Below are 11,785 nucleotides of genomic sequence, written 5' to 3' on the forward strand. Positions count from 1 at the left end.
TATGCTTGGAATATTCTGGGTTTATAATATATGGTAATATAAGGCCATCTTTATTGGTATAACACTTAGGGTGTTCCTGGGCTTATTTAAATTAGAAAAAATGAAAAAGTGGTCTTAGATCAGTTCAACAGATCTTATTGTAGAACTGTTGTTGGGTTTGTTCTTGTGTGATGTGGCCTATTGTGATTGGAGGATTTGATTGAGAATATATGGAATAAATTTGGACCTTAAACTATGTATTAATTAAATATAATGTTTGTGTGTTTTAATTAATTAAGTAATATGTTTGTTTGTTTTTTTTTTTAATTTTTATTTATAATGTTTTGTTGTTTCATAAAAATTTGGTATTGTATTTTGAATTTTAGTAAAAGTTTTATAAGTTTGAAATTTAAATGTTCTTTTATAATTTTTATAATTTATAAGTTTATAAGTTTAAGAATATGTTTAAGAATATTATATAATTGTAATAAGTTTAATTGTAATATTATATACCAAATTTATAAGATTTTATAATTGTAATATATTTAAGAATATTATATTATTAAATCTTATGATCTTAAACATGTTCTCCCAATAACTAACTTTTTAACAAAAAATCTTAACTACTGATCTTATATTATTTTCCTAATATATTTACTCTAAGAACACAAAAATAGTTGCCCCTTTAAAGATGTCTTAATGCATCAACCAAAGGTTTGAATAAATTGATTTAACTGTTTTTACTTTTATTTTACATGAAAGCTTCAAAAAGATTACAATAATATCTGGTTTCGAGTTGGTAATATATTTATTAAAACAATTTAATAAGATAATGCGATAATAGTATTTTTGAAAATCTTATGAAAATATATAGTTTCATAAATTAATAATTAGATAAATTTATTAAAATAGATAAATATATATCTAAAACAATTTAGTGAAATATGACTAGCTATAGTATTATTTGTTCTATTTGAATGTATATTTTTGTTAGAACGCATCCCTAATATGTCAAATGACATCAAAACAATTAGATGTTATCTTTTTAAATTGAATAAAAATTATGAAAAATTTATAAATACGATAATTTCTCTCTTACGTATATGTTCTAGAAGGATATAGATTATAACACAGTTTTTTGTAAAAATGAACGTTTAAAATCATCACAAAATTAGTTGAATCTCATTATAAATTATATATCAATAAAATATCTTAATCCTAGCATTACGAATTAATACGTTCACAAAAATGAACGTTATGACTTGTAGCATTAGTCAATAGTCAACAACTTTTCTGAATTTGTTTAGGATAGGAGTTCAAGAGGAACTCTTATAAAATTGTTGAAACGATAGCCATTAGATGAAGTCAAAGCCGAGAACCATAGTGTTTCAAGCTAAAAAACATTTAAGGTAATGCTCAACGCAATAGAGATTCTGCTAATTATAGATATAAAACATGTTTTCTCTTTTGGGAGGAGAGGAAGCTCATGATGTCTCTTTCAAGAAATGATTGTCTCTTCCAAGAGGAAACTGTTATCTCTTCTAGATTGAAGTCTTTTTTTGCGTTCTAGGTGACAGGGAAAAAAAATACATAGCAACCATGTGACATATTATGATTACAATATAATTTTTGAAAAAAAATTCCATCCCAACAAAAATTTTTGATGTGGCAAACAATGTAACTTCCATATTGTACATTTGATTCATTCAATATCATTACTGTTCAATTAATATATGATAAGAAGAAAAAAATATGGCAAGTTTGAAAATATGATTCTTACCATACTTATCTTGATTCTCATTCTTATCTTTTTCCTTTTCTCAAGTGCTATATATATCCCAAATAAAACACGCAATTTCTGTTTTAACTACACGATTAAAAAAAAAAAAAAAAGAGTTCTCAAGTTATCTTCCAAAAATGGTCTTTACCGCTATTTTCAGATTTCTCCTCCACGTCTACTTGATAGTCATGGATTGGTTTCAAAGACGAGGCGTTCTCATCTTGTTCACACGTAAGTACTCCCTTTTTTTTGGTGCAACCATTCACACGTAAGTATGAATACTTTTCATAAACAAATTTTTAAAAAATTTGTTATATAGTTTTTCAAGGAATTCTCGTGCGCCTATTTTTTAAATACAATATAATTAATGCATATCTTAATGTCTACATAAAGAAACACATATTTTACTCCTTGCTTCTGTATATATTCTCCTTTCCATATTTATATGATTGCATTTTTTAACCCTCTAACAAGAAACACATATCATTTATTATATATATACACAGAGAGGTTACAAGAAAAGCCCATTCATCAGTCTTTTTATTATTATTATCTGTATTCTCTCCTCTCTGATTCATCGGCCACAAACAAAAAAAATGGGTGCAGACGCAATCCAAACGAACGGTCACGATCAAGCCAAGTTATTAACCGGCGGCGAAGAGATCCAACGGCTGATATGTTTCGTCAAGAACTACGAATGGGGCAAACTCGGACCGGACTCATTGGTTGCGAGACTCCAAGAGGCGAATTCAGGAGAAAAGGTCGACGCGGCGGTTCCTCACGCCGAGTTTTGGATGGGTACTCATGAGTCTGGACCGAGTCATGTTCAATTCGGGTCGGGTCAGAATGCGGGTTCTGATAATAATAAATGCATGGTTACGTTAAAATCGTGGGTTTTGGATAATCCGGATTCGCTCGGGTCTGGAGTCGTGGACAAGTGGGGTTGTGATCTCCCGTTCCTCTTCAAGGTACCCAATAATAGAAATCTTGTTTTTTTTGTTTGCTCTGTTTTGAAGATGGTTACATTTGACTCTGTTTCTTTTATTTTAAAAAATTGGATTTTTTTTTCTGTGTTTTGAAGTTATAATTTGTAAATTTCTACCAATCAAAACATTGGATATACAGATTCTATTTTATGGTCAATTTATCTGTTCTTTTTGCTCTGTTTTGAAGATGATGCATACGTTTGACTCTGTATTTTTGCTCTGTTTTGGTGATGATAAAAACATTTGACTCTGTAATTTTTAGTAAAATTTGGGGGGTTTTTTTTTTGTATGTGTTTTAAGAGTTTAAAGCATACAGATTTGTATTTAATGACAAGTGTGTTTTGGTTATTGAAATGTGAAATTTTTTTAGGTATTGTCAGTGACGAAAGCATTGTCGATTCAGGCGCATCCAAACAAGGCCTTAGCAGAGAAATTGCATAGAGAAGAGCCTCTTCTCTACAGAGATAATAACCACAAGCCTGAGATTGCTCTCGCTGTCACTCCTTTTCAAGCCCTTTGTGGTTTTGTAAGTCTTAAGGTACGGTACTCATTTCAGATCTCTCTCTCTGTCTCTCTCATTCTCTGCAAAAACATTTGTGTCAGTCTGTGGTTCAGATTAAAGAAACTGAAATTGACATTAGCAATGGTTTGATTGGTTTTGTTGGGTGGAATCAATCAAGGGTAAAAATGACATTAGAGTATGGTTGAGATTGGTTGAGTTTAGGTTGCGGTTACATGATTAAACCGAATAAATTTGATTCGGATTCGGTTATTTCGGTCATCTTACCTTTTTTTACATGTGCTACAATGCTAAATTGAACCAGTTCTGTACCTATGTTTGATTGGTTTTGTTGAGATGAAATCAAGGGTAAAATGAACCGAATACAAACCAAACCATTTCCTAGGTTTTTTCCAGTTTTGATTTGGTTTTTATTAGAGTATGGTTCATATTGGTTCAGTTTAGGTTGCGGTTACATGATTAAACCGAACGGATTTGGTTATTTCGGTTTTCTTGCCTTTTTACACGTGCTACAAAGCTAAATTGAACCGGTTCTGTACCTATGTTGAATCCAGGAGCTGAAGGAGGTTATCACCAATGTACCAGAGATTACAGAGCTTGTTGGAAGCAAAGCTGCAGGTCAAATCTTCAAAGTCAATGAAAACGATGACGACGTAAGAATTAAATCGGTTGTCCGATTGATCTTCACGCAGCTGATGTCTGCAAGCAGCAGCGAGACAAAGCAAGTGGTGTCTCGGATGAAGATTCGTCTTATCTCAGAGACCAAACACCGTGAGTTATCTGATAAGGAGAAGTTAGTTTTGGAACTGGAGAAACAGTACACAGGTGACATAGGTGTGATCTCAGCCTTCTTCTTTAACTATGTCAAGCTTAATCCTGGAGAGGCTTTGTATCTGGATGCGAACGAGCCGCACGCTTACATCTCTGGGGACTGTGTTGAGTGTATGGCGGCTTCGGACAATGTAGTTAGAGCTGGTCTTACTCCTAAACACCGCGATGTTCAAACCCTTTGCTCTATGCTTACCTACAAACTGGTAACTTTCTTTACACGTTAACCTTTTGGTTTTGTTGGTAAACGGAACACCAAAACCAAACCGATTGTTTCTTTTTCTCTGTCGGGTTTAATCATTAACCGGTATCGGATTTTTTTCAGGGGTACCCGGAGATTTTGAAAGGGTTTCCTCTAACTCCTTACGTTACGAGGTATCTTCCACCATTCGATGAGTTCGAAGTAGATCACTGTGATCTTCCTAGAGGAAAATCGACGGTTTTCCCAGCAGTACCGGGTCCTTCGGTTTATCTGGTTATTGAAGGAGAAGGGAAATTACAAACCGGTTCAACTCAATTGTTGGTTAGCCAAGGAGATGTTTTGTTTGTTCCAGCTCATAACGAGATTCACGTGACCGGTGAAAGTGATGTGATGAAGCTTTACAGAGCTGGAGTTAGCAGCAGATTCTTCCAAACGTTATAGGCTACAATTTAAGAGCACGTTGACTTTATACTAATTACTATATACATATTATTTGATAAGCATTCATTGGTACCAAATCTATAAATTGGTAGGAACTGTGTTGTTTTAATTCCCCGATGGCCCATTGCAAATTAAAAAGTTCAAGGGATTTTTTTATATATTTTATTTTATTTAAACGAACTATATATGTGATTGTAAAATGTAAACCTTTATATGTTAAACAATTTTAACATAATATATATTGTCAGTTTGTCACATGAATGTGGTAATTGATGAAATTCTAATGCAAGACCGATAATAAGCACTGAGTGTATTGGTTGTTGTTCCTTGTATATAAGTTAATGTCACATCGAACTTTTTTTTTGTGAAATTTCTAACACATTTCTCAGTATGATGGTCCCTATAGCCTATTATCAATGATCTTTACTCTAAACAGGTTCTTCGACTGGTTAGGCATTTCCGAAAACTGTACTATGTGAGAGCTTCCAACATATATTGGGTTGTTACTCTCAAACTAAAGCTAAAAGAAACTAAGACGAATCAAAATGTCAAGGCAACTGAATGATAAGAGTTTATTATGATTCAATGTGCTATGTTCAATTTCCTGACTTTCTAATTCAAAATCAATTTGACAATAACGGATTGTTAATATTTTCTCGGTCATATCATCATTTCTGATGTGAGATCCTAACATGATGTCGTGACTCATGAGTCAGTGTAGAATCTCACCATAGTCTACTATTTCTTTTACATCTTTTGAGAAATTTGTACTTTTTTTGTAACATTGGTTGTTCCGCTTGCCTCATCATTCATTTATAGGATTAAGTAAGTCTTTTTTTTTTGAACAAACAAACAGCAAGTCTTTCTTTTTTTGAACAAACAGCAAGTCTTTCTTTAGACAGTGAGTCCATACATTCTTAGCAAACTTTTGTTGTTCTGAAGTCTAATTTAAAAGTGTATTTGTATAGTTTACTAAATTTAAATCAAGATATCATAACCTGATTATCATAGTGTTGTTTGGTATGCTTAAATTAGTACGTTAGTAACTTAGTATAAGAGCTTTGTAAGGACATTTGCATTGGAAGAACTGTTTTGGGTGTTCTTAGAGTAAAAGTATTATTAAAATAATGTAAGATCATTAGTTTAAATCTTGTGTTTAAGAAGTTGATTATTGGGAGAACATGTTTAAGATTATAAGATTTAATAATATAATAATCTAAAACATATTACAATTTAAAAACTTTAAAAATTAACATTTATATTAAAATTGAGTAGGAAATAAAAACCAACACAAAATACAATTCCAAATTATTATGAAAGAAAATAACATGAAAGATATAAATGAAAAACACAAAAAAACAAACATATTAATTAATAAAAACACACAAACATTTTATTTAATTAATACAAAGTTTTAAAACTTTATTAATAAAAACACACATACATTATTCCTAAAAAAAAAATCACACAAACATTATTTTATTTCTCTTGCAAAATTCTCATCCACTCCGGTGGTGTCACGTGGACAGAAGATCAGACCTAAAACAGATTTTGCACAAGATCCATCTCCACTGATCTAAGCCCACTGTTCCATTAAACCCTATTTCAAAATTATTAAGAACATAGAGAGTGTTGACCCAACGCAGATGGCCTAAGTTAAGCTTTTTTAACGTATCGTCTATTAAATGCTAGTTTTGTACATGTGCGTTGGTGATGGTAGCTTTCTAACGACTATTGAAGATCATTAAATACACATCACGACTCATCCCATAGCCCTTAACTCGAGTTGCAATCAATCAAACCCGTTAGGGCATTTTTATAGGGGGAACTATTTTGGATGTTCTTAGAGTAAATATATTATAAAAATAATGTAAGATCAGTAGTTAAGGTCTTTTGTTAAAAAGTTAGTTATTGGGAGAACATGTTTAAGATCATAAGATTTAATAATATAATATTCTTAAACATATTACAATTATAAAAACTTATAAAATAACATTTTAATTGCAAACTTATAAAACTTTTACTAAAATTTAAAATACAATACCAAAATTTTATGAAACAAAAAAACATTAAAAAAAAAACATCCTACTTAATTATAGCACACAAACATTTTATTTAATTAATACATAGTTTAATGTCCAAATTTATTTCATATATTCTCAATCAAATCCTCTTTTAGTTTGTGAAAAATTGTTTGCAAAAAATTGTATCCATTCACAGCTTGCCACGTCAGCTTAGAACTGGATCAAGATCAGTTTTACATCAAGAACTGATCTTGGTGTTCTTCTGCCACTATTTCTTATATTTATAATTTTAATGGGCTAAGAACACCCCTCATGTTCTCCCTATAAAGATGGCCTTATGGCAACAACAAGTTTAATTTGAATTGGAGCAAATATTATTTTTTGATTAATAAGAATTGTTTCTTTTTTTTTTGGTAAAAAATAGAAATTGTATATTTTATATGATTAATCGACATAAATATTATAATAAGAAAATTTTATTAAAGCCAATATTATTTAGATATATGTAATCTTATCATATAAGAAATTATTTGTTACACTTTATTCCTAGGTTACATGGAACGGAAACGATCTTTTTCTAAAATTAAGAATTGGAAACGTATGTATATATATCTGGATATATTTGTATATACATAATAAAACACCAAACATAAAATCTATATTAAAAGAAATATTTGAAACAACACAAATACAAAACATAAATATTAAATAGTTGAATTAAAACACTAATAATATTATATATTTATATGTATTATAAATATTTTTCATATTATTTTATTTATTAAGTTTCTAAACTAAAAAAAAGTTTCATCGTGTTTCCAAAACGGAAATAGAGTTTCCATAGTTTCCATAGTATTTCCAAAATGGAAAGTTTCCATTGTCTTTCCAAACATAGATTTATAAGAATTGTGTTTTCGTAACTTGTTTCCATGTTTCCACGAATTTCCGTTTCTGAAATGTTACGGAAATGGGAAACGGATCTTAAATAGAGTTTCCATGCAACAATGTTTATCCTATCATCTAATAAAATTATTTTATTGGATTTTTCTAGTGTTCCAACGGATTAAGAAGGAAAATAGTGGAAACGTAACGAGTTAGGTGGATCCTAATGAAACATCCTCACATCAGAGCCTTAAACACTTTCACCTACTTCTCTTTGGGGATGCCCTTGACAACCAAACCTCCCGAAGTCCCTCTCGGTACCTAAACAAATGAATACGCAACAGCAACACTCCCAAATCTGGGGGAAACCAAAGATGTACCCGTACACGTGCGTTGGGACAAATATACCATGATGTGGGGGTCCACACAACTAGTCAGACAAAATTAGGTACACCCGTGTCTCAGAGCACTTGATTTACTGATGAGGACATGACACACCACTCAACTCAACGACTCCACTAGTAGTGTTTTCACTTCAAAAATCATAAGCATACTTTTCTTTAGTTTTTAGTTTATTAAACATTTGACAAACTTGGTAAATCTGTAGTTTAGTAGTATATGCGAAGAGGAGGAGGTTTCCAAGTTGCAAAATCCTCATGAAGTAAACTTACTTAAACACTTGGTCTCATTGATTCTGTTGACAACTTACTCCATTACAAACTCGTTTAAAGTACAATGAAACCATCATAACAAATTTTTATGAGCAGTTAAGAAAGACGATGATAAGACCAAGATCGCCTGGTTCACTTGCTCTGGTTGTTGGTTAAAGCTTTGGTTACGAAATGCGAAACGATTCCAACCGGGCAGAAGAGAAGGCAAAGCGAAACAGAATGCCTTGTCTCGATCTTATTCAGTAAACCATCATTATAAACTTGCCTGCATAGAAAAAACCCAAAACACGCGTTATAAGAAACACGTTCGGATAGATTCAAACCCCGGTGAGAAGAAAATATACCTGGCTGCGAAAAGATCGACAACAAGAAGATGAATCCAAGCAGAAGCAAGAGTTATTTCACTAGAGAACATTTTCGCTATTCCGGACAACTGCAGATGTAAAAACAAACTTGAGAAAACTGCAATGATACTCTTGTTTTCGAATGTTTCAAGAAAGGTAAAAAAAAACCTCTGGCAACATGTATTTACTAGAAAACATGTATTTGAGAGTCTCAGGTGTCCAAGAAAGGTATAACAAATACGCGTATAACACGCCTAAGATGATATACGGTATGCCACTCTCCACAGACTTCTTGGTCTACACAAAAGAAACATAATTACCCAAATTAAGAATCACAACTTCTTTTGAGTCTGCACTAACAACAACAAGACTTGAAACTAAAAACATAAACTTACAATTTCAGCTTTTGGAGCTACAATCATTAGAGTATAAAAGGAAAGAACCGCAGTAGTTCCAACTGCAAATACACTGCTTGCAATCTGAGATGTAGCTAACCCTGCAACATACACATATGTCCTGAGATCAAAACCACAAATTGAATGACAAAAAGTGTCAATCTTTCAAATGGTTACTGAGAGTTATGTTTTCAAGTTACATGAAGCTTGTATGCTGGAGCATCTCTTGTGAACTAGAGAGTAAGAGTTGGATGAAACATTGTGCTGAAGTGAGATTCTTGATCCTCCGATGAAGCTCCAACGATTATCTAATCTAATTCTTGAAGAATCAATACAAAGTTCCGATCTTTTAGCCGTAAGGTTCCGTTTCATCATCTGAAAATCACCAAATCAAAAAAAAAGTTTTAAACTTTATTTCTTAGAAATTCAGAAACTTTCATACAAATATAACACAATAATCAGAAACAGAGGTACTGAAACAGTAACATAAAGACTCTGGGTCAATTCAAAAAACCCATTAAATTCTCCAATTTGAGTCAAAAGATTAAGACTTTTTTTAAGGTTATCCATAACTAATAGTAAGATTCACCAACAGTGTAATAACATACATAAGTTATATATAAGTGAAATTGGGGAGAAGAAGAGTACCGAGAGAGGTGATGAAGAGAAAGGCTGAGAAATGCAAGAAGAAAAAACCATCTTTGATTAAAATCTTCAATACTAGTCTTTCCCAAAACCTGATTTTTCATTACCTTTCTTTCAACAAAACTCTTCTTCTCTGCATATAAATAAATAAAGCAATGGGGGATACAAAGAGGATTTGAGAAGAGGAGTTAGGTTTCCACTAAACGGAAGTGGAAAGCTAAAAAAGTAGTCTTTCACTCTTTCGTCCTCAGTGTTTCGACAATTATATGCTACACTTTTTTTTGTTTGCTCATCCTTCCTCTTTTTAAAGTTCTATCTTTTATTTTCATTTCTTTATTATCAATTGAGACTTAAAAGTTTTTTTGTTGGGTCGCAGTTTAGACTTTTATATTTTCAATTCCATTTCGGATGTGATTCATAGAAAATTTCCGTTTAGATTATGTTATAAACAACACTTTCTTTTTTTTTTGGCATTCAAAGTTTAAATTCTATGTTGTATGAAATTTTTTTTAAGGTCTGTTTTTTATTTCCAAAACGTTTCAGAAATGGAAACTCGTGTAAACACAAAAACAAACCACGAAAACACGATTCTTAGAAAACTCTGTTAGAAACACGATAAAAACTTTTTTTTAAAGCTTAGAAACTTAATAAGTAAATAATTTTAAAATATATATTCATGATACATATAAATATATTATTAGTGTTTTATTTCAACTATTTAATATTTATGTTTTGAATATGTGTTGTTTCAAATATTTCTTTTGATATAATTTTTATGTTTCACATTTTATTACATTTCCAAAACATTTTCATTTCTTAATTTTAGAAAAAATCATTTCCTGTTTCCAACCATGTTGCTTCCGTGTATCCGTTTCTGTTTCCATACAACCTAATTTAAATCTAATTTAGTATGAATTAACTAAGTACAGCTTTGGTTTACAAAGATATCATTTAGTATTAAGGTAGTATTACCATATAAGTTTTTAATCAGTACGTTAGTATTACGGTACGCTTTAGTCCAATAGTAAAGGGAAAAAAATTCCGTCATTTGGGTTCGAGTAGTATTAACCACGAGAGTTTGAAATTTAATATGGTTTTTTTCCATTGGAGAAAATTAGTCTTTGGACATATGAAACATTTAGGATCGGTTCTGAGTTATAAAAAAAAAATGTGTTGTGTGAGTGGAAATTTGAAGTGAAAGTGAATTTAGGTGGTCAAGACACAAGTCTAGTTTCATGACAGATAAGGACAGAGGTGGGTGTTTCCCCCATTAATTCAGTTTTTACGTTTTTTTTTTAGATTTATATATTTTATGTATTCTTTCACAATGAGATACATTAAGGAAATTGGTAAAAGAAAATACATTTTTGGAAAAACAAAAACAAGAAAATGATAGTCACGTGGCGGGCTATTATTACTCATTGTTTGAGACTTTGTTCTCAGAATCCACCTCTCACTTCGATTACTCATGCTTAGTTGTTTAGACTGACTTTATCTGTCTCGATTAATGACTAGTTTCTTAAAAAAAATCAGTTATTCAACTTTTATATTTTCAATTCAATTTCGGATGTGATTCATAGAAAATTTCTGTTTAGATTATGTTATAAACAACACTTTTTTTAACGAAGATTCAATATTTTTGATTCGATTCAGATGTAATCCATATAAAATTTTGGTTTAGATTATGTAATAAACAAAACTTTTTTTGTTGGCTTTTATTCAAAGTTTATATCCTATATTGTATGATAACTCTTTTTAAAGTCGGTTTTATGTTTCCAAAACATTTCAGAAATGGAAACTCATGTAAACACGAAAACAAGTCACAAAAACACGATTCTTAAACACGATGGAAACTCGGTTTCTGTTTTGGAAACGCAATAGAAACTCTTTTTCTGTTTTGGAAACACGATAAAAACTTTTTTTAGCTTAGAAATTTAATAAGTAAATAATTTGAAAATATATATTCATGATACATATAAATATATAATATTATTAGTGTTTTATGTTTTCAATTTGTGTTGTTTCAAATAATTTTTTTGCTATAATTTTTATGTTTCACATTTTATTATGTATATACATATATATATA

At 30.9% G+C, this 11,785-nt stretch overlaps 2 protein-coding genes across 2 annotated transcripts; one reads left to right on the forward strand and one right to left on the reverse strand.

Annotated features, from left to right (window-relative positions):
* Positions 1-1,839: 1,839 nt before the first annotated feature.
* Positions 1,840-4,991, forward strand: LOC104787711 (mannose-6-phosphate isomerase 2). Its single transcript, XM_087451044.1, has 4 exons — positions 1,840-2,727; positions 3,116-3,283; positions 3,820-4,299; positions 4,419-4,991. The coding sequence occupies exons 1-4, from the start codon at positions 2,356-2,358 to the stop codon at positions 4,734-4,736; spliced, it is 1,338 nt and encodes a 445-aa protein (XP_087307170.1). The 5' UTR covers positions 1,840-2,355; the 3' UTR covers positions 4,737-4,991.
* Positions 4,992-8,309: 3,318 nt separating this feature from the next.
* LOC104787712 (protein ABA DEFICIENT 4, chloroplastic) lies at positions 8,310-10,057 on the reverse strand. Its single transcript, XM_010513322.3, has 6 exons — positions 9,701-10,057; positions 9,253-9,427; positions 9,053-9,153; positions 8,826-8,954; positions 8,658-8,746; positions 8,310-8,578 (listed from the first exon to the last, which is right to left on the reverse strand). The coding sequence occupies exons 1-6, from the start codon at positions 9,749-9,751 to the stop codon at positions 8,446-8,448; spliced, it is 678 nt and encodes a 225-aa protein (XP_010511624.1). The 5' UTR covers positions 9,752-10,057; the 3' UTR covers positions 8,310-8,445.
* Between the last annotated feature and the right edge of the window lie 1,728 nt (positions 10,058-11,785).

Source organism: Camelina sativa, chromosome 5 (assembly GCF_030686135.1).
Source record: "Camelina sativa cultivar CO46 ecotype springtype chromosome 5, ASM3068613v1".
Classification (NCBI taxonomy): Eukaryota; Viridiplantae; Streptophyta; class Magnoliopsida; order Brassicales; family Brassicaceae; genus Camelina; species Camelina sativa.